Source organism: Hemicordylus capensis, chromosome 5, assembly GCF_027244095.1.
Source record: "Hemicordylus capensis ecotype Gifberg chromosome 5, rHemCap1.1.pri, whole genome shotgun sequence".
Taxonomy (NCBI): domain Eukaryota; kingdom Metazoa; phylum Chordata; class Lepidosauria; order Squamata; family Cordylidae; genus Hemicordylus; species Hemicordylus capensis.
The window spans coordinates 97,244,054-97,271,382 of record NC_069661.1 but is presented as its reverse complement, the minus strand read 5'-3'; the positions used below and the strand labels follow the sequence as shown (position 1 = coordinate 97,271,382).

The following is a 27,329-nucleotide window of genomic DNA, read 5'->3' as shown; positions in this document are numbered from 1 at the left end:
TTCTCTATTTTGCATGGAGCCTAAACCCATGATGTCCCCCGTGGTAACACAGCTCCTGTTTTTGAGCTGCCATTTTACTTGCTTTTTATTGTTATTTTATATCTTTATAAAAACCATGCTGAGGGGTTTACACACACACACACACACACACACACACACACACACACCCCAAAACAAAAACAAATAAATGTATTATTTTAAAACAAACAAGATAGGTTAATGCTACAGACTTAATAACCAAAATTGGGAAGAATAGATAATTTCACCAGTGGCAAAACTTTTAAATTTAGAGTCAGCCCTGTTTTCAAAACAAAACTGACTGAAAACTCAACTATTGCTTCTAAATTAAATATGATTTAAATGTGTCTCTTGAAATTAGTGCCCAAATATCGACCAGCTAAATTGAGAAAAAGAGAGCATAGAGATCTCAGAGCAGAGTGCACTACTGAAAGAGTTCAATACATCCCCCTCTTGCTGCATTTTTTTGCAAAATAGCGCTACAAAGTCTTTGCAGTTTCCATCTCTGTTTTGCTCACTAGTAGCTCCCAGCTCCTCAGAATTCTTCCCTTTTTGAGTGGCAATTTCCTGCCTTTGTTAAACTTTCAGGCTTTTCGTTGTGCTGGATTCTTCTCAGTGGAACCTGTCAAATTCTGTTGCTGATTTTATTATGCCATAAATGGAAGGCTTAAACACAAATGAGCCTTCTCTAACAACAAATTAAATACCTATAATTGCCAGATAACAAATCTTACACACACACTTCAGCAAGTTCCTTCAGTTGTGCTGTTGGGTCATAAATCATTACATCTGCAACATAAAACAACATAAATTTACAGCTATTTTGCTACAGTTTAATGGTTTGGTGGGGGGCCAACAGGAATAGGATGTTGAAACAATTTTTTAAAAAAGCACCTCCAAAAACATAAAATGAGTCTGGTTTTTATAGCACAAGTTACAGTATTTTTGTCTACTCCTCTGCAGAACCCTCAGCCTACAAACTGTTAATGAGTATAGTTATAAGCCCAACCGGCAAAGCTCAGACATGATACTTTAGAAACTGGCAGAGATTAACCATGAAGCATTCTCTAAGAAGGTAGGTGGCAGAAGTATCTGTTTTATTTGAAAAGGCACTGGCTGACATCCTGATTAACAAAATGTGCATCTTAGGAGGGCTTGAAGGGCCTCTCTGGGAGACCTCAAGCAACTCTCCTACACAAGAGGACTCATACTGCACAAGAAGACTAATATTTCTGAGCTCTGCAAGAGCATAAACACATTGCTGCTGACCCATGTTTTAAAGAGTGCTTCTGGAGTGTGAGCAGCACCTGGAAATATTAGGCCTCTTGAATAACAGTGTGAGCTCGGGAGGATTGGAGAAGTTGCTCAAAGGCTCCCAGTGCATCCCCACAGACCCTCCTAATGCCCACACTCTGGTCACTGGAATATCAGCCACTGCAAGGGCCAGCCACTGAGCAGTTCTGAGACCTGCATATCACTCATATCAGCTTGAACCTTGAAAGGTTAGTTGACCTGTTGAACTAAATTAGTTCAATTAGTGGTTATTGTTAATAAATTGCATACGGTTTCAATGTTTTATTATATTTCATAAGATCAACACCTTATTACTTTCTGAATGTTAGATATTGTGAGCATTGTATATGCATTGGACCTTGTGGAGAACCACTATAAACAATATCTGGAAGAGAAGGATGAAGTTAAAATACAAATACACAAAATAAACTACTAGCATGGCCATGGACTTCCATGAAGGGAAACACTGGCAGCTTCCATACTGCTCTCAGTTTCCATACACTCTTAGGTATGTCAAGAATACTCCAACTCATAAAGCAGAAACAACATGGTAGGGATGTGCACGAACCTGTTTGGAGGTCCTTTTATGGGCCTCCGAACAGGTTCGAACACTAGCCGGTTTGAACGTTCGGCGGGGGTAGGGTGTAGGACTTTAAGGGCGGGGGAGGAAGCACTTACCCCTCCCCCTGTCCGCTCCCCCAGCACTGAAGTTTTGTAAAATCCCCCGGGGCGGCAGTGTACCTCCCTGCCACCCCTTCTTCTTCTTTGGCCAGAAGTGGCTGGAAGTACTGGGCGTGCACACGTCGCAATTGCACATGAGTCTGTCTGATGTGCACTAGCATAATGAGCACGTGCGCCTGGTACTTCTAACCAAAGGAGAAGGGGCAGCAGGGAGGTATGCTGCCGCCCCGAGCAATTTTACAAAACTCTAGCACCGGCGGGGGGAAAGTGGGGGTAGGGGTAAGTGCACCCTCCCCTTCCCTTAAAGTCCTACTCCCCACCCCTTTGAGTCACTTCCACCCAGTTCCGTGCACATCCCTACAACATGGTACTGAAACCATATTAATTCCAGTAGGGCAATCGTCATCAAGCTCTCTACCACGTGGTTCCTATGGTGTGGCTGTGAAAAACAGACCCATGGATTTTTCACTCAAAGAAAACCTTGAAATCCAAGACACTATCAGTTGTCTAAGTTGGCATCAGCAAACACTATGAGTAAAAGATGTATCAATAGAGGATGTTACAATGTTACAGTCTTTTGCACTCATAGAATGCATACATTATCATGGTTTCTTTCTTCTGCATGCCAGGTACAAAGGTACCGTATTTTCCGGCGTATAAGACGACTTTTCACACCATAAATTTCTGCTCGTAAATGGGGGGGTCATCTTATACGCCGAGTGTAGTTTAGGGATCGCTAATTATACTATGGTTCCAAGCTCCTGTTGTGCCCCTTACCTCCTCCTGCACACACACAGCTTTCCGGTGCTTTGTAACAGCGGGCAGAGGGAAAGCGGAGGGAGGGAAAGCCCCTTACCTCCTCCTTCGCACACACAGCTTTCCGGTGCAGTGTAACAGCGGGCGGAGGGAAAGCGGAGCCCGCCCCTGCATCCACTACCGCCCATTGTAGTCCCGAGCTCCTGTTGTGCCCCTTACCTCCTCCTGCACACACACAGCTTTCCGGTGCAGTGTAACAGTGGGCGGAGGGAAAGCGGAGCCCGCCCCTGAATCCACTACCGCCCATTGTAGTCCCGAGCTCCTGTTGTGCCCCTTACCTCCTCCTCCTGCACACACAGCTTTCCGGTTCAGTTTGGACAGCGGGCAGTGGGAAAGCGGTGCCCGCCGCTTCATCGCTACTTCCACTGGGTCGGTGTGCCGGTTTGAGGAAAGTGAGTCAACATGTAGGAAGTCTATGCCTGAAGCTGCTGTCCTTAATTGAGAATAATGCCCACTGAACACGCTGACTTCGGAGGAAACATACACAGATTCCGGCAGCACATGAAACAGAGCCACTTGTGTCTATCTTCACAGCAGGGATAGCGGCACTGTTCACAGTACACGCCTCCGGCCCGCCCCTGCATCCCGCACTGCACGGCTCCCCTCCAGCCCGCACACGCGCACCCGAGGCGCACGCCTTGTAGTTCTTAGGTAGAGGCGTACGCCCCAAGCGCACACGCGCGAGCCGGAGGAAAGACGCACAGCAAAGACACAAGGGGCGGGGCGGAGGCATTTTTCCACGCACAATGCTGCTAACCTGGGACTGCTACAGTAATAAAAAAAACATACCAGTGAATTAAATCTGAATAATATAAACGTAATAAATACAATATGGTATAATAAACTATGGTATATGGTAATAGTGGTAATATGGATAAGTAGGAATAGGCAGGTGAAAGAGGTGTGTGTGCTTGGAGTTGGAGACAGGGAGGACAGGCAGGGAGCAGGGACCAATCAAATCAGGCTTTGTACACATCCAATTAATTGCCAGTATCACAGTACTGCACCAGTGTACTTACAGTACGGTATAGAAAATGTCCAACAGTCAAAATCCTATCATGCCATCATCAAACCCCATCATGGCACCAGCAAGAAGAAAGAAATATGAAGCTAGTTTCAAACTTAAAGTTGTAAACTTTGCCATGGAACATAATAATTGCGCTGCTGCAAGACAATATGGAGTAACAGAAAAGATGGTTCGGGACTGGAAAGCAAATGAAAAAGTATTAAAGACTATGCCAAGGGGTAAGTGTGCATTAAGAAGAGGCACCCCACATTGGCCAGAACTCGAAAAACATGTAGCAGACATGGTGAATGAGCATCGCCAAAACGGTTATGTAGTAACACGAAATAAAATACGCTTGTTTGCACTTCAGTGGGCCAAATCTAACCCAGATCACAGCAACAATTTTAAGGCCACTGTATCCTGGTGTAGTAGATTCATGACAAGGCATAATATGGTACTAAGGCAAAAGACAAAAATTGCCCAAAAATTACCTGCAGATCTGGATAGCAAAGTAAATAGTTTCCATCGCTACGTAATACAACAGCGCACTAAACATGGCTATGCGTTAAGTAATATTGGAAACATGGATGAAACTTCAATGAATTTTGATATGATTGGAAATAAAACTGTCCATCAAAAAGGTGAAAAAACAATTCTGATTAAAACAACAGGACATGAGAAGTCGAGTTTTACAGTGGTACTAGCATGCACAGCTGATGGCAACAAACTGAAACCGATGATTATTTTTAAAAGGAAAACAATGCCAAAACTCAAGTTCCCTGCTGGTTGTTTTGTACATGTGAATGAAAAAGGCTGGATGGATGAAGAGGGTGTGAAACTATGGCTTGATAATGTATGGAGAAGACGACCAGGCGGTCTTATTCAAAAACGTAGTCTACTGGTGTGGGATATGTTCAGGGCTCATTTAACTCCCACCACCAAGCAAAGGCTTGCAAGACTAAACACGGATGCAGCAGTTATTCCTGCAGGATTGACATCATTAGTACAGCCATTGGATGTGTGCCTAAACAAGCCGTTTAAAGATCGCATTCGAGAACAGTGGAATGAATGGATGGTTAGCGGCGAAAAGTCGTACACAAAAGGAGGAAATATGCGTGCTCCACAGTTGGATGTTTTGTGCCAATTTGTCATAACAGCCTGGAATGATATTGACGCAGAGACAGTAGTCAAGTCTTTCAAGAAGTGTGGAATATCAAATTCATTAGATGGTATGGAGGACGACTACTTGTGGCAAGATGAAGAGGAAGCCGAAGCTGAGAGCACACCATCTGATACGGAATTCGATCCATATGACGACTGCCTTGCAAATGTATCACAAGATGTCATTGATGAACTTATGATATCAGATGACGAACAGGAGGATTTTGAAGGCTTTTAAAAGGGAAACTGTCACGCTAGCAAAAAATACCATAGCTTGCAGTTATGATGCATGCTACTCGCCAGTGACTTGCCCAGCACTTGCTCTCTCTCTATTGTTTGTTAACTTCCTCCTATCATTGTCAGTTCCAGTTTAGTTTATAGCTTAGAAAACAAACAGTATGGCAGCTCCCATGCGTTTATTGTGTTATCCTTTCATTCAGCTTCTGAGTTTAATCCACCTGCACTTACGGTATGTTTACGGTACATGTTTGATGACATTCAGCCTTATGTTTATAAGTGACAGTTTTGCTGCTTTGAATTAAAATTACCATGTTGAAATCAAATCTGATGTTCTTATAAGTTTTATTTGGTGTGCGGAAGAGGGGGTAGTCTTATACGGCGAGTATATAACAAAATCTATATTTTAACTGGAAAAGTCAGGGGGTCGTCTTATACGCCCAGTCGTCTTATACGCCGGAAAATATGGTACATTTCCTACATCAGGTCTTATCGGTCAAGTATCCTTAGTTTTGAACTATCATAGTATTATCACCAGGCTAAAGAGGCAGCTCAACAGGCCACCTTAACTGCTTTATGCTGCTGCTTCCCATTGATCTACAAAATACAGTTGTTGTTTTAAAGTTCTTCAAACCTCACTGTGGGCCAGCTTGGACAATATTCTCAACTGTATGAGTAAGCATGTTTCCCTTCACAGCTGGTGCACAAGAGATTCATCCAACCACCTTCCAAATGCAGTGTTAATAGTACTATAAAATATTATTAAAACCACCTGCTGATGAGTGGTTCAAATGAATGGTCTAAGTGGAGGAGGAGGAAAAACTGATGCTCCTCTGCCAGACATTTAAAGGGGCTGGTCCAGAATATCATCCAAACTGGCCTCTTGTAAACCAGAAGTACTGAGAGGGAGGGAGAAAGGCAAAAGGTAGCAAGGAAACTGCTCAGGCTTCACCCACAGGCATTAGCTGTGATGCCCAATATGTAAGATTTCCATTCATACCTCTCAACCACCTACAACTAATTCACCTCTTAAGGCCTGGAGAATACTTTTAGAAATAAAATTTAAGGTAACAAGTCAAAATCAGCTTGACCATTACACTAGGCTATCCCACAATCTCCAGTGCAACGCAGGGGCCTTAAAAAAACAACTTAGCACTTAGCACTGTGTGTGTGTGTGTGTGTGAGAGAGAGAGAGAGAGAGATAGCAAGTCTCTAAGATTGTGTGAGTGGGTGAGGGAGATAAAAAATATCTCAGTAATCCGTAGAACATGGAAAGTAAGTAATATGATCTATCTATCTATCTATCTATCTATCTATCATATTTATATACTGCCCAAAACGCAAGTCTCTGGGCAGTTTACAACAATACAATTAAAACAACAAATAAAAAGGTTAAAACATTACAACAATTTAAAATTTAAAACAACTTTAAAACTATTAAAAACCATCAAACTATTAAAACAGTATCTAATTAAAAGCCTGGGTGAACAAATGTGTCCTGACTGCCTTTTTAAAAGTTGTAAGAGATGGGGAGGCTCTTATTTCAGCAGGGAACACATTCCAAAGACTTGGGGCAGCAATGAAGAAGGCCCGTCCCCGAGTAGCCACCAGACGAGCCGTGGCAACTGAAGACAAACCTCTCCTGATGATCTCAATGAGCAGTGTGACATTCTCTTAAATATCCAGGGCCCAAGCTGTTTAGGGCTTTATAGGTTATAACCACGATCTTGTATTTTGCCTGGAAATTTATCGGCAACCAGTGCAGATCTTTTAAGATAGGAGTGATATGGTCTCTCCGAGATAACCCAGAGACCAACCTCGCTGCTGCATTCTGGACCAACTGCAGTTTCCGGACTAGGTACAAAGGCAGCCCCACACAGAGTGCACTGCAGTAGATAAGTCTGCAGGTGAGCAGCAGATATTACAAATTGAAGGTTGAGAGGCAGTGAGTGGCTTGCCTATGTCCAACGTAGCAAATTCATAGCTGAGGACTTCCTAGTTCACAGATTATACTCCCAAATTATAAAATATTGTATATTTTAAAACAAAGTTATCAGGGATTTGTTTTAAGCAACAAGTATCGCACATTTTATTCAATAGTTGTGAAAAAGACTATTAACAACTCACATTTATGCATAATTATTTCTTTTTAAAAACTGTACATAAAAATCCCATAAAGCAATTAGCATAGGGAGGAAATGCTGTCTGTCCTCTACATATTTAGTTCTGTTGAATCCTATGATTTTCAGCAATAAAATACAATTAATGGTAGGTGGTCCACTATCACTGTGCAAAACATTTTTGTTTTAATTAGCCAAGAGCACTGAAATAGATTATTGTGCAAATACTGGCAAATCTTCAAACGAGAGCACATGCTGTCCATTTTCTTCACAATGAAAAAGTTCTTAAGAGAGATTTTGATAAAGATTTGCCTCCCTACTTACAGCCCACATTTGTAATGTTTATGTAAGTGAGGGATATAAATCTTTTTCAAATGAACCCCACTGTTCTTGAACCAGACTGCTTGTTATAAACTGCCTGTTTCCGTTTTGCCTGCTTAAGCAAGCAATGCAGAGCCTTGCCCTGGACATACTGGAACTAATTTAATGTGTTCCAGGTTTGATCCCCACTCCATTCTCCCAGCTTTTATGGGTAGATTTTACACAGTGGATTACTGCTGACTTAACAATGATTCATATGATAAGTGGGGTTTGATTTGTTTGGTTATTGCAGAAAATGTGCACTGGTAACAAAAATGCCACCAACCGCCATTAGAAATGAAACAATCCCAACTCAAAAAAAAAAGGGGGGGGGATAATAACATAAGGAACCCAACTTGGACACACAAAATGACCCCAAACCCCCTTTAAATAGGGCTAAGCCTTATTGTCTTAATACAAATGGGAGACAAGATTTTGCAGAGGGCTGTATTTGACTTGGAAACAAGCCAACAAACATTCTGTTAAACTGATTCTGTACAAAAGGATTTGTGCTTGCTCTTCCAAACACAAAAGGGGGACCACAGGAGAGAAATAGACCAAATAACAATTCTTTATACTGCCTAAGATTTAGCTCTTTATTTTTCTTCATCAATGGAAGATACATTAAGCAGGACATGATAAAGTTGGAACCATTGTTGCCAGTTTTAGCTTCTACATGAGCGCTCTCTCTCTCTCTCTCTCTCTCTCTCTCTCTCTCTCAAGCATCTTGTGTGTGAAATTTCTCTGTCCTGATGAAGACACAATTTGGCTCTGAAAGAACATTACATTTCCTCCAAAAGCAACAGTAGATGGCAGTATTGCATTTAGTTGCTCAGGGGACTAAAAAAGGGGAGATCGAGCTCAGAAAGACAGAAGATTCCTCTATACTAAATTTCAGTTGCGTCACAATGATTTTCCGAATGCAACAAAACTCATCTTGAACTACAGCAGAAATGTATTGTTTTCTTTTTTCCTTGGCTTCACTTTCAGGAATCATGATCATTGTCTCACACACACAAACAAGGAGTTAATAATTATTTTATTTGTTCTCCCAATCCTCCCTGAACAACCCAGTTGCGAACCTGGAATGAAAGATTTCTAGCTCTTTTTAAAAAAAAAGACGGGGGTCGGCATTGTATACTTTATGCTTCATATTTGAAAGGTATATTTTGAAGAGATGTTTTCAAAAGGCTTTGCATAGACAAATGTTTGCAACAAGTGCAATAATTTCCTTCTATATAATGGAGCCGTTTTGTGGTTGATAAACTTGGCAGAAGTGTTAAGCAAGGAAACAAACTGGCATTAGTATGAAACACCATCTCAAATGCTTTTCTTTCGTTTTGGGGAAGCAATAAAAAAACTCGTTGCCAGTTCTCAACACTAGAATGTCTACTGATGAGTCTCTATAAAGGACAAAGGGCATATGTTCTAGCACAAACACTGATCTTAGTCTTCTTAATTTCTGAGGGCAAATTGGCTGATGGGATCACTTTCCCAGGTGAAGATAGTGAAGAAGAATAAATAATAATTAGACTATTAACATTTAGTGAATATAAACATAGGCTGAAAGGACATTAGAGGAACAGAAATAATTAGAGAAAGCGATACATTTAAAAAGCGATTTTGGTATGATTGTATATTTCTAGAAATTTAAGCTTATCAACATTCAATTATCACTGTACTTACAGAAAGAGAAAGACAAAGAGAGAGAAGAGCAAGAATCTTACTGCAGTCCAGGGCACCTGGTCACATCCAACAACTAGCAATTTCATATTCAAATGGGCATCACCATTTGTATCAATAAGATTCACATGGGCTTGTTCAAAAGGCCTCAGATAAACACCACAATGCAGATGGGCCCCTGCATCACTAACTAGTGCAAAAAGCAGCTTACATAACTGTGATCAGCTGAAACAGTGTGCATTTAGTGAGAGCTGGTGGCTAAGAGACTGATCTAGGAATCAGGAAATTCCTGGCTTGAATCTCACCTCTGCCATGAACCAACTTGGTGGCCTTAGGCAAGTTACTCCCTCTCAGCCTCAGTTCCGCAGTAGTATTATTTCCGCAGTATGGAAATAATACTTCTCACTTATCTTACAGGATTGGTATAAGGATTGCATCAAATTAATATATGTGAATACAATTCATTCATGAATTACATGTAATACAAGCACTTTGAAGACTTGGAAATGCTATACAAATCCTAAGCATCAATAAGCTTTTGACCTTTGATGAAATGCATCTCAGTTTTTTTCCTTTTTTTCTTTTTTTGCACCTCTTTGGAAAAGGACGCAAATTGCTGAGACAACTGGACCAAAGCTCTCTTGCCCCTATTGAGTTGCAAAAGTTTACTAGTTGGGGCATAAAGTCGACAACGGTATGTAAATACAAATGGGGATTTTATGCATCCAGACAGCACTACTATAAATCTCCATCCATATTCTGCACAACTATATACAATTGTAGCAAGACTGGGGTAAAATATTTGCTACAAAGGTCTGATAGTTTATGAAATTGTCTAAACAGTTAAGCAAAGCAGGGAACATTGGCTGAATCTGTCTAGGCAACAGGGATGGATGCCGTCTTCATCTCCATTCAGAATATGAACAATGGGAGAATACACTTGCTCTCAGTTATTTCATTCATTCATTCATTTAACATTTTTGCATAACGCCCAAAATGCAAGTCTCTGGGCATTTTAAAACAAAACAATAAAAACAACAAGTAAAAAGGTTAAAACATTACAACAATTTAAAATTAAAACAATGTTAAAACTATTAAAAATCATCAAACTATTAAAACAGTATCTACTCAACAGTAGATACTCAGTCCAAAGTCCAGAGGCAGCAACATAGAAGGCCTGTCCCCTAGTAGCTACCAGATGAGCAAGTGGCAACTGCAGACGAACCTCTCCTGATGATCTCAATGGGTGGTGTAGTTCATAGCAAAGAAGACGTTCTCTTAAATACCCAGGGCCCAAGCTGTTTAGGGCTTTATAGGTTATAACCAAGACCCTTGTATTTTGCCCGGAAACTTATCAGCAAGCAGTGGAGATCTTTTAAGATAGGAGTGATATAGTCTCTCCAAGATGACCTAGAGACCAACCTGGCTGCCGCATTCTGGACCAACTGCTATGTTATGTCATCATGTAGTCAAACCTGCCTGGTTTTATCATGTAATAATAATATTCACTATATGATATCAGACTGGTTGGAATCACACTATGAACAAGTGAGTCTCCCTGAGTTGCACTGCACTAGGGTGGTGGGATATACATTTTATATTTATTTGTTTATTTAAAATATTTATACCCCACACCTCCAGTACACTATTGCTCCAGTACACTACTACACTACTGCTGCTTTTCTACACTACTGCTTTCTACACTACTACCTTTCTACACTACTGCTTTTACAACAATAAAATAGATAAATAAATAAATAAAATTACTTTTATTGTATACTGATACAATAAAAAATTAACCAAATTAAGTAAACAAGTTAAAAGTCAAAATAAAAACCACAATCAGTATTAAGTTTCAAATTAAAAGTTACTTTAAAAGCTAAACACTGATCATTGTAAAAACTAAAGAACCTACCAGATATAGCCAAAGATCATAGGCGGAACTGGGGTGGCAGGCATGGCACGTGCCCTAGGCGCCACTGAGGGAGGGGGCGCCATGCCAGTTCCTGCCACCCCCACCCCATTGCCCACCTGCCCAGCCCCAGGGCCCCTCAGCCACTTGCCTCCAGCTCCGGCCTAGGATTGGAGCAGCCTGCAAACTGCAGAGCTCCTCTCTCCCCGCCTCTCAGCTGATCGGCGGGTGGGTGGGTGGGGCTTCCAGAGAGGCCTCCGAGTAGGCCTCCCTGAAGCCTGAACTCAGCAGGCCCCAGCAAGCCAGGAAGGAGGCTGGCAGAGATCCCTGCAGCAGACCAGACCATCCAGCACAGCTTTTGCAAGGTAGGCTGTGAATTCCTTTTTGTGGTTACCCCCGTATATAGGGATCTGCTTGCCATTGGGCTTTGATATGGGTGGTGGGGCGAGACTGAGAAGTCTCTGAATATTTAATTTAAAACAGACTGAAAAATGTGCTGGCTTTAAAAACAAAAACTATCTAAGGCCTATAAGTGGCTTGTTTCATGTCAGAAAATTACAAAAACTTCTGGAACAAATATTTATTTATTTATTCATTCTTTCATTCATTTATAAATGCACTTATGTTCAAGTTGTTTTGCAACCCAGAAGGTCTGAGTGAGAACTGTGAAGCATGTGTTGTGCTTTTATTTTATTTTATTTTTCTTGTGTGTGAATTGCTCTCCAATAACTTGCAGGGACTTCAGGGTAAATCTGGCCAACATGTGAATGCAGCACCTCTATTCCAGAGGAGATGTGTGTTAAAGCGCTTTAAAAGCCTCGTGTGAAAAACCTCCTGGAATCAAACTTTACTGAATTTGTTCAGAATTCTGAGAAAACAAACATAGGCTCACCCTCTGCATGGTTGAAAGTCTCCTTTGCTAATCTGCAGCGAGGGGGCCATTTTAATAATTAGCGTTGCTAGTGTGTTCTAGGCAAAAAAGTAGCACAAATATATAGTACTCAATGTATATCACTATATACTGTGAAGTGTGCATGTGTGTATTCAGTGAAATGTATTTCCAGGCAGCATACTTATTTTGAAATATCAGACTTAAATCCTTGGGGGCCTGGGATGTGTGTAGGCCCTGGACTTTGAGGGGCTGGGGGCCCATTTTAAAATCTCATCTTGGCCCATTCCAACCTTGCAATGCCCCTGGCGGTCACTACACATGGGTTTCTGCACAACACCTGCACAGAAGAAACTTCCATGTAGAAAATGTGTCTCTTGTAAATTGACCCTGAATTTTCCATCCATGACTGGGATATCTGAGAGTTAGAGTCAATAATAAAAGAACAGCATCCTGCTTGTGACAGGAAGGGGCAAATTACAATGATTTCTTAGTCTGGCAGGGGCTGGTTTTGGCCCTGGCAGAACTTGGCTGTCTGCTCCTGTTGCAAATGCCTCTGTCTAGTGTGGCAAACTAATGTATCCTCCTCCCTCTTGGTATCAAAGTAAGCACTGGTGTGGTGAATGCACATATACCCCATCATGAGCCAACAGTCATCACAAGACAAAGGCTGGCAGGAATCATTCACTGGTTTATAGACACTCCACCACCACCACCACCACCACCTTCTTCTTCCCCTATTTTGCTAGTGGCTATTTGGGCAGGTGATCCTCTAGGACAAAGTCATGTTTTTTTTAAAAAGAATGAGATGAGACAGAGAAAATGACACTTGGAATCCTGACTGTTGTTCTAAGTCTTTTACAGAGATGGCTCATGTTTTCAGGTTTTGATCAACAACCATGTCTAGATGGTACAGTGTTCCTTTTAACAGGGATTTCCAGATATTGTTGACTACAAGTCCCATCATTCCTGTTGGGACAGGGGCGCAATTTCAGTGCTTGCCCTAGGCGCTATTTTCCCTAGTTACGCCTCTGCCAAAGATGGAGCATTAAAAAGCATATTTAAAAAGATGTGGTTTTAGTTGTTGTTTTTTAAATAGTGGGGGAGGGAGGGAGCACGGCAAAGCTCTTCAGGGAGGGTGTTTCAAAGCCAAGGGGCCACAACCAAATAGGCCCTATCTCTAGTTCCCACCAACCAGATCTCTGTTAGTGGCTGGGCTATGAGCAGGGCCTGCGACGATGAGCAGATCCTGGCAGGTTCATATGGGTGGATGCGATCCAACAGGTACCGCATATATTTTCAATATTTTAAATAAAACAAATATTTTAAATAAAATAAATATAATAAGGAGCTCTTCAAAAAGATACTGAAATGACAACATGTCAGGGGAACGACAACTGCTAACCAATGTGAGGTTTTTTTTGCATTTTTACACTTCCTCCCAAACAGAAACTTTTGCAATGAAAACCAAACTTCACAAATATTCAGCATTGCACTCTTATGCATGATGATATCACCTCTCTTTCTACATCAAGGCACCAGTGTCAACATTTAATAAGCAATTCCTTTCTGATATCAACTTCAAAGAATAAAGCAACATTTTCCTACATAAGAAAATCCTTTATTTTACAATCATGAGGAGCAGGGACAGGGTGGAAAAAGAGGTACCAGAGCACAAGCAAAAACATCCTTGTTGCATTTCCTATATCAGATAGTACTTAGAACAAACTTTAGTGACTGGATGTGTTACATTCATTTACAGCTTTCCACTACCATTTTGGTTCATTTCCTGAACACTTGCCCTGAAGTTGGGTCAGTGAGCATGAATCCTTCAAAGTGGATGCCTGGAGGCCAACTCATTAACAGCAGAGGAAATACAAGTGACAGTGATGTAACATATTCTGGGCAGGGAAAGGTTTTCTACAATGACAAGCATTTTTCAGGTCTGTCATCCCTCTGAAGTGCTTAGAGGCCAAGTTCCAGAGAGCTACTCTGAGCATGCCCAAGGGTATACATCTGCCTAGTGGGCTTTTGATTTTCTCTCTCTTTGTGTAGTAGGTCCCTGGGCCAAGTTAGCTTTTAAACAACCCCTAGTTTCCAAATCAGCTTGCTGGGGATGAGGGTGTGGGATGCAGTTTGAGAAACACAAGTCCAGAGTCCTTTTGGGTTCATGGAATTATTTGTGTGGTTGACAATAACGTTATTGACAATAACGTTTAAAGCTTCAGGCAGCAAATGAGCTACCCGATTTCTCAACATCTGCTATTAAAATTGGACACAAAATTCACCAAAATCAGGAGGGTAAGTCAACAAGCATAACTAGAACGGATATAATATTCCATACTCATAGGAACCATTGCTCTGGAATGTCCATGAATCCACATTTGAAAGGAAACAAAAGTAAAGTGCAGTAATGTTGTCAGCTTAAAATTATTTTAAAACTGTTAATTACTGCCTGTAAGGAATCCATTACTGCTACATGAATTGTGTAACACATACAACCAGATGTTAGGTCAGGCCAACATTTAAAAAATGAAAAGCCAAACTGGAATATGAATGTTGATATGATCAGTGTTCCCTCTAAGCAGTGCACGTGTGAGCGTACTCACATATTTTTTAATGTTGTTCAGTCAATTTTAGATCCCGCTCAGGTTGAATCAGGAAGCCCCACTCTGAATGCATGTGTGTATACATTGTCTTGATACTGCTGCCCAAAACAAAACTCATTCCGCACACAGATGAAAAATATTAGAGAGAACGCTGGATATGATATGAAACACACACACACACACACACACACACCCATGTAATATCTTGCCACTCTAAACTGCGACATATAATTCTTGCCTATTATATTCACAGATTAACAGCATAATTCAGGAAAAAGTACAGAAGGTGGGAAACAGAGTCTTGACAGAATTTGAAATTTTAATAACAAAGAATTCAGAGCATATGCTAGGCCTTACATATAAACTACTATTGAAGTATGATTCAGAATCAGAACAGGTGAAAGACTGTATGATAAAACGGATGCAGAACTTTAATAGGACAATAGAGATGCAACAGTGGGAATTCCAGTGGAAGCTGAATATAAAATTTACAGTGAACAGCACTCTAAGGGAAAATTGGTATAAAATGTACTTGCGTTGGTATATTACTCTAGCAATGATTTCAAAGATGGACAATGAATATCCTAGAGACTGTTGGAAATGTTCAGAGCAGAAAGGTACCTTTTATCATATGTGGTGGACATGTAAAAAAAGCCCAAAATTTTTGGTACACAATACATTTGAAGATGAAACAAATCTTGCAAATAGATTTTCCTTTTCTTCCAGAAATTTTAATGTTAAATTTTATTAAACCGTATATTCCTGCAAAACACACTGAACTTTCTTTATATATTATAACGGCGGCAAGAATCCTTTATGCTTCCTGTTGGAAAACAAATCTGATTCTGACTTTAGATTATTGGTAACTCAAACTTTGGGAATACGCATCAATAGCTAAAATTACTGCATATACTAAGAATAAATCTGAAGACTTTTTCTTTCAGCCATGGGAACCATTTATTAAATATATCGCAGGGTTTGGTACCTCATCCAAGATTTGGTTTTTCTTTGTAGAGAAATTTAAGGCAGACTATTGTGTATAGATAGTAGGAGCATCAATTTTGTTATTATTAATTGTTTACTTTTGCAGTTATATATTTTTCAGAGTAGGGGAAGGAGGGGAAAGATGTTGGCTGAAGGAATTCAGGTTGATATATACCAGGCCTGCTCAACTGTGGCCCCCCAGCTGTTTTTGGACTACAACTCCCATAATCCCCAGCCACAGTGACCAATCACCAGGGATTATGGGAGTTGTAGGCCAACATCCGCAGGAGAGCTGAAGTTGAGCAGGCCTGATATATACAGATTGTAATGAGTATCATTGTATTTGCTTTGCTTGATTATTTTTTTCCCTTTTTTCTTTTTTTCTATTTTCTTATGTCTCTTGTTTGTATTTCTGATAAAACCATAAAAATATTAGTATCAAAAGGAAAAATAAAAAATAAACTGAGACATTCAATAAAATAAAATGAAAGTTGGGAGATGATTTTGGTCAACTTTATTTATATTGATAGATATCCCTGACATTAACTGTACAGAGATGTATGCTTGAATATTCCAAGATTCTGAATACACATTGCAAGCATCAAAATGAAGTTCTGTACATGAACTTTTCAACCTGAGAGTTTTACCAGAAAAAGCTCCTTTGCAAGGGCTAATTAAAGGCACATTTCCGTCAAGACCTTCACTTCACTCTGGTTTTCATTTTGGACTTCTTGCTGTGTCAAAAGTCATGTTGCAAAAGGGAACTGAAGTTTATTATTAAATCAGGAGCAAGGTTTTTTTTTCTTATTTCTTTAGTCTAGCCTCAAACATGCTTTAAGTTTTGTCTTTGAATTTTGAATATCTAAATTAGATTGAGTTACCTGAACCAGAGGATAAAATGTAAACAGATACCAGAAACAAACGTTAGCTTTGCTCTACATAATAAGAGGACGGAAAAGTACAATGCACTCAAATGTTACTGCCAATCTTCCATGAAAATGAATTTGAATCAAAACTAAGAGGGAGTCAAATGTTTTCCCAATTTACTTTTTCTTTTAAAGTAATGATTTTGTGTAGGAGAACCCCTGTAAGGCCCTTCATCTGACTTTTTACATGCTGAGTGCAATTATTTGCAGCCACTGTTTCAGCATAGTTTTTGCTCTGTTTTCCTCCTCCTCTAGTGATCCCAGGAACACATATTAGATGTTATGACATCACAATGCTATATAACCCCTCAGACTTCATTGTATGCTTACATCACTAAAAAATGAAGCCTATTTAGATAAAGAGATATACTTCCTATACTGGGCACATGGGCAATATTAGCCACCCTATCACTCTAACAATCAGTTTCTCAGAAATCCCTAAATATACATAAGAGGGGGAAATCCTGTTTGTGAGCAGAATTAACAAACACACAGTTCTCCAAATTGTGGCCAGAATTCTTGTCTTTGCTTATGTGTAAGAAAACCCAAACAAAAGGACAGGTTGCTTACCTGTCACAGTGTTTCTTCAAGTGCTCTTCTGTGCATTCACACACATGGGATTTGCACCTGTGCAGAGACCAGTCCAGAACATTCCAGTCCAGAAAAAATAGATATTTTTTGGCAGTAACCCCACCCCCTTTGTAGCTACTCCATGGCTGTCCCACTCTGCTCCTTCAGTTAGAGCCACCACCGAGGCAACTACTAGAAAGAGAGAAAAGTAGGCTGCAGTGGGGCAGGAGGGCAGGTTGTGTGAATGCACAGAAGACCACTTGAAGTAACACCATTATAGGTAAGAAACACGTCCTTCTTCTTCGTGGTCTCTGTGCATCCCACACATGGGAGCTAGCGAGACTCTTACCTGGAAATCAGTGGAGGGGCAGCCTCAATGTGAAGCAGTCTGAAGGACATTATATTCAAAGGAAGCATCCCTTCTGGCTCTCAGGTCCAGGACGTAATGCTGGATGAAGGCTGAAGTCTGGGACCAAGTGGCTGCCTTGCAGGTGGTGTCCAGTGGAATCCCAGAGAGGAAGGCCACTGAAGTTGCAACAGAGCATGTGGAATGAGCTCATGGAACAGCAAGCAAGGGTTTCTTGGCCAGTTCGTAACAGAGCTTGATAGTAGAGCAGATCCAAGTGGAGAGGTGCTGGGTGGACATTTGCAGACCCATGTTGGGTCCTGAGTAGCAAACAAACAGAGCAGCAGCTTTTTGAAAGGGCTTCATCCTCTGGATGTAGAATGCCAATGCCCTACAGGCATCCAAGGAATACCATTTACGCTCCTCAGCAGTTTGGGGTTGAGGAAAAAATATTGGGAGGAAGATCTCCTGAGATATATGGAATTGAGAAACCACCTTCGGGAGGAAAGTGATATCATGAGTTAAAGTAACCTTTTCCTTATGGAAAGTAAGCAAGGGAGGATCAGCCCACAGTGTTCTGAGCTCACTCATGCGTCGGGCCAAGGTAACTGCCACTAGGAAGGCCGTTTTCAAGGTAAGGAGGCGGAGGTCAGTAGTGGCCATGGGTTCAAAGGGTTTCCCGGTCAACATGTTCAAAACTAAAGTCCCAGGCAGGTGCAAGACGGGGTTTTGGAGGGAACAATCACACTAACCCCTTGAAATTTTTTTTAACAGGAACTTTGAAAAAGGAACCATCAACATAGTGCGATAAAATGACCACGAGATGAACTTGAAGAGACAGGATTGATAGCCCCCGTTTCTTCAATTGTAGCAGGTAAGTGAGGAGATCATCCATGGTGGAACAGCGAGGGTTTATATGCAGCTGGTCAGCATAGGAGATGAAGCATTTCCATTTTGCATCATAGGAGTGAGGCATGAAGGGTTTCAATGCATTGTATAGCATGCTATCAACTGTCAGCATAGGTCCAGGTACCAGGCTGTCAGAGCTAGACTTCTGAGGCTTGGATGTGGGTCCATGGTGGCTGCTGAAAGCAGGAGGTCTGGACAATAAGGGAACCTCCAGAAGTTGCATGCTGCCGTGGACATGAGATTGGCAAACCAGTATTGACAAGGCCACCAGGGTGCTATTAGTACGCAGTGTGCTCATTCGTTCTGTGTCTTTTGGAGAACTCGAGGTATCAGAGGGAAAATGCATAAACGAACTCCCCAGTCCATCTGGACAGCAAGCCATTGCCCTCTGAACCTGGTTCCGCTGCATCCCTCCTGAAAAACTGTCGGCAACTGCAATTCTTGGCATTTGCAAAAGCATCTACGTCTGGTTTGCCCAAGAGTTGAAAGATCTTGGAGACAACCTCCAGATGGAGTTGCCACTCGTGAGATGGATATCTCTGTCGGTTGAGGGAGTCGGCCAATACATTGTCCTTTCCTGGTATGTAGGCTGCCTTCAGAAGGACACTGTGGTTTAGACACCAGTGCCAGCCTTAAGAGTGACCTGGAATGTGTGCCGCCCTGGCGGTTGATGTAAGTAGCAGTGGTAGTGTTGTCTGTGAAAAACGGGACATACTTGTTCTCCACCAGGGAACAGAATTTTAGAAGGGCACGCACAACTGCCAGCAATTCCAAATAGTTGAATGTGATGGCATATATTGGTTGGTATCCACATGCCAGAAGTTATGTGAGTGCCACAGTGAGCACCTCTGGTATGTGATGCATCCATGGTTATAGCGACATCTGGCATCGGTGCAATGAAGGGGCACCCCTCCATAAGATTGGGTTCGTGTGTCCACCACTTGGCAGCCCATGCCACAGCAGCCAGAACTTTGATCTTTTTTTGTCTGGCTTTCCATGGAGGGGGAGAAGCTGTCTAGGAGCCAAGCCTGGATGATTCTCATGCGCAGCTGAGCATGAGACAGAATGGCGGTCGTAGATTACATGAGCTCGAGTGTGCGCTGTACCCTGAAGACAGTGATTTGACAAGTGGAGGGGAGATGATTTGCAGCTGCAATGATCTCAGTGATGAATGGTTGAGGAAGCTGCTGAAAGGTGGGCATCAAGGAGGACACCTATGAACTCTATGCGCTTTGCCAGGTAAAGACGCGACTTTTTGTGAGGCCCAGAGCTTGGACCAGGTCTAGCGTAGTCTGAATGTGACTTTGGAGTAGAGTTTCTGATGATGCTACCAGAAGCCAGTCATCAATGCACAGGAAAATTATAACCCCACTTTGGTGCAGAAAGGCTGCAACCATGGTCATGGTCTTGGTGAAGATGCATGGTGCAGATGCCAGACTGAAGGGGAACATAGTGTACTGACAGTCCTAGTTTGCAATCTGGAACCTCAGGTATTTCTGGTACAAGGGGTGGATGGAGATGTGGAAGTAGGTGTCCTGGAGGTCGAGGGATGCAAACCACGCACCCCTTAGGAGGAGGGCTAGGATCATTTGAATGGTAACCCTGTGAAAGTGATGATAGTGTATGAAGCAGTTGAGTGTTCTGAAATCCAGGAAGGGTCTTAGCCCACCCACTCTCTTGGGTACAGAGAAGTACCTGGAGTGAAAACCTCAGAGAAGGCAATATGTGACCCTCTGTACAGCTTGTTTTTGTAAGAGATTCTGAACCTTCCTCCCGAAGGGTGTGAGTTTGTGGTGTTGGATGAGGGCCCGGGTTCGGAGGTGTTTGAGTGAACTCTATTGGATAAGGTTGGATAACTGACAGAATCCAGTTGTTGTTATTTCTTGCCACTGATGCTGGAAGGAGGACATGGAAATGTGCCTCAGGGTGGTGGTGGTTATCCTCTGTCTGGCTTTCCTGTTGGGGATAGCCTTGTGCTGTAAGGGATAAGGGGATAGCCTTGTGCTGTAGTCATATTTTCTTGTTGTAGGTGGATTGACATGCCTTGGAAGTAGCGGACTGTCTTCCTCAAGCCACAGAAGTTGGCTTATGCAATGAGCCATATTTGTTCCTCCTGTACACCTCTGAGTGTCGTGTATAAGGTCTGTAGGTATGGCTGGCCTGTTCCACTGTTTGTTTTTTGCTGGGCAGTACAGCTGGTAAGATGTGGAGGTGGTCATGGACTTAGCAGTAGATTTCAACTTTTGAACTCGCTCCATGATGTTGGTGAATAGGTATTCATCGTCGAAGGGTAGATCTTCAATTCTTGACTTTGCCTCAGGAGTCAGGGAGGTGGACTTGAGCCAGGCATATCTGCGCAAAGCTATAGAGGTACCAGTCGTGCATGAGGCACAGTCAGCAGTGTGATGTGCAGAATGAAGCAGCTGTTTTGTAATCTTATGGCCCTCATTGAGGATGTTAGAGGCTGAGTCCTTTAGCTCAGGTTGGGATAATTGCTCTAAAAATGATGAATGTTTTTCAAACAGCATATGAGTGTATTGCACCATACACGCCTGGTAGTTGGTGATGTGAAGTTGTAGGGCCGCTGCTGAGTAGTTTCTTTTCCCATTAATGTCCAGTTTACGACCATCCCTGTCCATGGGAGTGGATAGAGGCTTTTGTCAGGATCTGGTTTGAGACATTTCCACAACTACAGATGTGGGAACAGGATGCTTAAACAGGAATGAACAGTCAGAAACAGGGTATGATACATGCTGTCTAGGCACCTCGCCATGGGAGCCGACTTGTCCCAGGTCTGCTTTACTACTACCAGAATGGTGGGGATCAGCAGAAGAGAGAGCGGGGTTTTAGTATCGGCTGCTACTAAATTAAAGATTGAATCAGGAGCAGCTGTGGTGTTCTGATCAATCTCCACCCCCAGAGCCTTTGCCATATGTTCTATATGTTCTGAATAGATGCACAATTCCTCAATAGCCAAGTCAGATTTGGAATCTGGTTGTAAGGTGGTATCAAGAGGTACTTCTGAAGGCGTGGACTGTGTATCTGTATCAGACTCATATTTGGAAGCAGAGGCAGCATTGTCTGGGGCTGGGTCTAATGGAGCAGCACAGTCTGTTGGATCAGCAGTTTCATACAATGCAACCTGTGGAGTAGGGTGTACAAGAGACTCAAAAAGTGCTTGTGTCTCAGTACATGCAGGAGCCTGTGGCCTGGGAGGTAGCGCTGGCTTTGGTTGCTTTTGGGGGGTAGTGTGACGTGGGCTATGGCTCTTATGAAGTGCGTAAGTTGACCTGCTGTGCAACCTGGGTCTACAAAGGCTTTGCACTGGCAAGCAACAGCGATAATGGTCATAGTCCCTATTCAGGGACTCCTCGCACCTGCCATAGCCTATGTCATAGTGTCTCTGATGGGACTGAGAATAGCATTCCCTGTGGTAGCACTGATATCTACATGGGTCTGAGGGATGTGCATAGTCAGCATATCTTGAACATGCATAATCTCTAAAGCCACAGTCCCTTTCTCTACCTCTATTCTCCTGCCAAGGTTCCCTGTCAGAGTATTTAGGGATGGAGTCCCTGGGGATGGGTGAGAGGGGTAGCTCCATCTCATACTCCTCCTCAGAGTAGTGCTGCACGTCGGGAGCGCTGGCAGGTCTAGAGGCAGGTCAGAGGCTTGGGCCTCAGAGTCAGAGCCCAACTACACTTCCTGCAGCCTCAGAATGGTGGTGGACAGAGCTGAAATAGGAGCCTCGTTAGGAGCTCCTCTGGGCTTATGGGCAGGCATGAGAGCAACAGGTTTCTTCTTCTTTTTTACAGGCTCAGAGCTCAGAGGGCCAGTACCAAGCACTTCTTTTTAGGCGTTTTCAGCTTGAGCTTGGTTTTGGTGGGCTGGTTTGAGCTCATAGAGGACAATGAAGACAGCGGTGTAGGTTGTCCCAATGCCCCTGTAGTTGAGGGGGCAGGCACCCCTCTGGGAGACTCATAAATCATCTCTGCAGAAACTGGTCATTGCTGGGCAGGCTGCTGAGGTTGTTGCCATAGTGGGGAAATCTGTAAGGGCTATCCCTGTAGATAGGAGGAGAAAGGTAAAGGCAATCCCCTGGAGCGCAGTTGGATAGGCATGCAGCGCTCATTCCCGGAGGAGGGAGCGAAGCCTCGTGGCACGATTACAGAGCACTTGATGGGTAAAGGTTTTGCAGATTGCACAGGCTTCTACTTTGTGCCCCTCTCTTAAGCACGCCAAGCACAGTGAATGTTCTTCGGCAACAGGGATTTTAGAGTTGCAGGTGGAACAGTTCTTGAAAGGGCCATTTGTAGCCCCAAGCAGGGGTGTAAAGGGAACTGTTTGGGGTGGTGGGGAACCAGGGAGAAAATCAAATCACAAAACAAAAAGGTTGGAAAGACTGGGAGGGAGAGAGGTAAGAAAGGCAGAATAAAGAAATAAAATCAAGGAGGGAGTACTTTCCCCAGTGAACTGCTTCTCTTTCTCTCTCTAATTTATCTTTCTATGAAGGCTCTCGGAATGTCTGAAGTCAGCAGCGGTAGGCGACAAATGGAAGGATCAGAGCAGGACAGCCACAGAGTAGCTACAAAGGGGACGGGGCTACCACCAAAATATATATTTATTTTTAAAACTCTAGAAAGGTTCTGGACTGGTCTCTGCGCAGGCATAAATCCCATGTGTGTGATGCACAGAGACCACGAAGAAGAACACAGTTTTTAGGCAAAATAAGTTTCAAGAATGTCTATTTTCCATATATATACATATATTTGAAAAGAATCTCTAATATTTAGTAAGGCTGTACAAAGCTTTGGTGGCCTTTTTGGCTTCAGCATGCTTTGGCCCAAAGCAAAGTGCTATCTCTTTGGGGCCAAAACAAGTAGGTGGGAGACAAGTTGCTTCCCCGCAAACCGCAAGGGAGCAGGCAACCATCTTCCACAGCTGACTCTTAAACTAACGTTTTATTTTCATCCCCTGGAGTCTTCAGAATGGTGCAGGTGTGTGGACGATGGCTGCCTGCTCTCTCACGACTGGGAGTTAAGGCAGAGGGAAGTGGCCTGTCTTGTGCCTGATCCTATAGGTACTTTATGGGTAGAGCCAAAGGAGTTTGCTTTGGAGCATCACAGAGTTTAGCCTGAAGTAAAGTAGGACCCACCTCAAGTGCAGCTGAAGCAAATGGGGCCCCCTACAAAGTTCCAAGGCAGTCCACAAAGTGGAGATGCTTCACCCAGCCCTCAAGTTCATTGCAAAAGCTACTATCCAGATTTCAGTATTCCAGTGTTTGGCTGGAATACATTTCCCCACATATTATGGCCAGAATCCAAAGAACTGTGAAACTAGTTCTGTATACCTAAGTTGGTGCTGAACACAAGACATTTTTTCTTTAATTAAGACAGGCTGTAATTATACACTTTGACAACCCTGCTCTATGGCACTTTAATGAATCTATGTGATTTATGGTTCCAGGGTTGGCTCTAGGGTTTTGGGCACCCTTGGTGAAGTTTGACTTTGAAGGCACTCCCTGCCCCTGCAGCAGCTGAGAAGGGCAGAACCCCGATTTAAACTTGAATTGTGCAGACTGCTTAGCCCATATGGATGACCAGCAAATGACTAGCCCACACATACACACACACACACACACACACACACACACACACACACACACACGTATGTGTGTGTGTGTAGATCATGATACTAATGAACTATACATATAATAGCTTAACCCACACAGATAATGCGCACACTAGTATTGATTGTTCCCCTCACACCCTGACACAGCCCCACTCACCTCGGAGATCTCTCCATCCTCACCTGAGCTGCACTCCTGCTCCTCCTCCATCTGGTTGCTTCCATCCCCATCACTCCTCCATCCCTTTACTCCACCCCCTCATGGTCGCGGCTACAGCATTGCTAGTGCCTATTGGCCAAGCTGCAGCCCCCAGAGACACCCTAACACGAGCCCTGCTCCTTATCCCCAGAGACACCCTCACTTGAGCCCTGCTCCTGCTCCTCCCCACAGGAGTAGCAGCGGTTGACTGGGCCCTTCCTTGCTGCCGCCATCGCCATTGCCGCTCATTCCCCTCAGGCCGCTGACAGGCTCGGGACCGTCCATTGCCCTTCCTTCTTTCTCTCTTTCCCTCCCTTCTTTCTCTCTCTCTTCCTGTGTTAACAGATCTTGTTCTTCTTAACCATCACAGGCTCCTCCTCCCTATCTGCATATGGAATCCTCACTGCCCAATCACCACAGTGCCACAAGTTCCTATCTGCATACGGAATCTCCACTGCCCAATCACCACAGTGCCACAGGCTCCTCCTCCCTATCTGCATATGGAATTGCAACTGCCCAATCACCACAGTGCTTCTGTTTGTGAACTCTTGCGAGAGCTGCCACACACAGGATTAGCCATGGGTATGTCTTGGAGAATTAGATAGATAGATAGATACTGTATTTGTAGCTTGTACATACCAAAAATAATCCAGAGCAAATATGTAAATTATAGATCCATGACCATCATATTAAAAACACTTCCATATATACAAGGTAGCCAAATGAGTAGCATGATTGATTTGCCATACCGTACAAAAACCTGATAAAGCAGAGGAAGAAACATATCAAAATCATCAGGTCATAATGCTAGCATGAAGCAAAGTATGGCACTTTGTAGAAAAGAGGCATCTTGAATTTGGGCATAACTTATGCACCATTCAATGCAGACAAACTTCAGTATATTCAGAAGAAACTATAAGATTTGTTTTTCCCCTAGGTCCATACGTACCTAGGAAAATACCTCCTTTCTACATGCTTAAAATAGGGTTATGTGCCTTACTTCAAAACACAGAGAATTGCAAGCATTATGGATCATGTAATCCAAAGTTATTGTCATTTAATTGCAGAAAATGACCGTGTACTTAGGAAATAATTATAACACTGGAGAAGAAAGACAGCTTTGGCTCAAATTCTTAACCTCTTAAGAATATGGTCTGAAGGCAATGGGTATAATCCAGGGATGGGTATGATTAAGAGAGTGCTTGGTAACAAGAAGCAAAATGTACATTTAAAAGTATATGCCTGCCTTCTGCCCTTTTCCTCCTTCTGCATTGTTCTTCAATTAGTGCAACATACCGCTTTTGCTTTTTCATTGGACCTTCCACACAGTGTTAAACCTGTAGTCTGATTTTAATTAAAACAAAATCAAAACTGGCAGAACACACACACATGGCATGATCCAACCAAAGCCAGACACTTTTAACAGCCCAAAACTATGCATGTTTACTTGGAAGTAAGCCTCACTATGTGCAATGGGACTTGTTTCTAAGTAAGAATGTATATATTTGCAACCTCAGTATTGCCGATGTTAATGGGAGATCTTTAAACACATGCTTAACTCCCAACTGAGTTCAATGGGCAGCCTTTAAAGTAGAGTACAAGTAATAATATATTAGACTGTACCTGCACAAGTAGTCTTTCAAAGGCTAAGAAGTTGTCCCACTTGGTATTTTGAGGGTGTTTTAGTGCCTGAACGGTGGCCAGTGCAATCTGGAGAAGCCCACAATGGTTTTCAACAGCTTCACGTTTCTTTTTGAAAAGCTGGATATATGAGCTGAGCTGTTCAGGAGTGACTCTACCTGTGAGAGAAATCAAATTCCATATTACAACCATTTCTTAGCAGTGTGCAGATAGATGAACACATAAAATGTTACTAATGGCCAACAATACTTATGCAACATATCTGGACAAGAAGTTTTCCAATAATTCAGTACAAGGCATGTTTCCATATTATGCCAACTATCTTTTGCCATCTGTACAACAATCAAGGCATCTAGTAACTCTGGATACTGAACATATGGTTATCGACATGCACAGCATACAGCAAACACAAGGCTACGAAATCAGCACATTCTTAACCCTCCCCCCCACACTCTTTTTAATAATTATAGTCAATGTCTGCGAAAAAGAAAATAAAAATGTTATTGAGGCCATGCTTCTACAGGACTTTGAACCAGAAACCAAGGTAATGAATACATCACAAACAATTCCCAAAGGAAGGAAATATGGGAGACATCTCAAGAAACCAGTGTGGATGCTCAGAGAACACTCTGAATAGTGGAGAAGCAAAAATGATACAAACGGGAAATTGAAGGAGGGACATATAATCAAGGAAGAGTACAAAAGAGTGACCTAAACCTGTAGGGAGAGTACCAGGAAAGCTAAGGTTCAAAGTGAGCAAAGGCTTACAAGAGATGTCAAAAACCACCACCAAGGAGGGGCTTCACAGATATGTCTAAAGTAAGGGGAAGGCCAAAGAAGCGGTAGGTGTGTTACTTGGAGTAGATGGTGCAATGGTATCTGGTGACAGAGAGAAGGCCTTAACACCTATTTTGCACCTGTTTTCTCCCACAAGGCAAATGTGGCCCAACCAGGCAATAGATGCACAAATGAAGAAAGGACGGAAATGTGCCTCAAGATAGGTAAAGCAGGAGCAGCCAGAGAGGGCAGCACTGGGGCTGGTGGCGAGGCACCTTTAAGGAACACTAAGCAGGTGCTTACCAGCGTGTAAGCAGCACCTGCAATCCCGCGTGGGGCAGTAGCGCTCCACCGGGCATCTGGTGCAGCCACGGCGTCCCCTTGGTCTCTACACAGCATTTGTGACAAAAGCTGGGTGGAGCGCCACTGCCGCGCGCAGGATTGTGAGCGGAGTATGGCAGCTTGCAGTGCTGCTTACACGCTGGTAAGCACCTGCTTAGTATTCCTTAAAGGCGCCTCTCGCCACCTGCCCCCCACCCCGGAGCTGCGCTCACCAGCTGCTCC

The 27,329-nt window shown here is 42.8% G+C and overlaps 1 protein-coding gene and 1 long non-coding RNA gene across 2 annotated transcripts in view; one reads left to right on the top strand and one right to left on the bottom strand.

The window, feature by feature from the left end:
- SCFD2 (sec1 family domain containing 2) overlaps positions 1-27,329 on the bottom strand; it is a 299,733-nt gene that overhangs the window by 183,208 nt on the left and 89,196 nt on the right. Inside the window, exon 4 of the mRNA XM_053258322.1 lies at positions 25,971-26,146. Coding sequence (XP_053114297.1) covers positions 25,971-26,146 — 176 coding nt within the window. The remainder of the gene's footprint in view (positions 1-25,970; positions 26,147-27,329) is intronic.
- LOC128328391 (uncharacterized) overlaps positions 1-27,329 on the top strand; it is a 41,380-nt gene that overhangs the window by 7,999 nt on the left and 6,052 nt on the right. Inside the window, exon 2 of the long non-coding RNA XR_008309182.1 lies at positions 18,386-18,485. This is a non-coding gene — a long non-coding RNA (uncharacterized LOC128328391). The remainder of the gene's footprint in view (positions 1-18,385; positions 18,486-27,329) is intronic.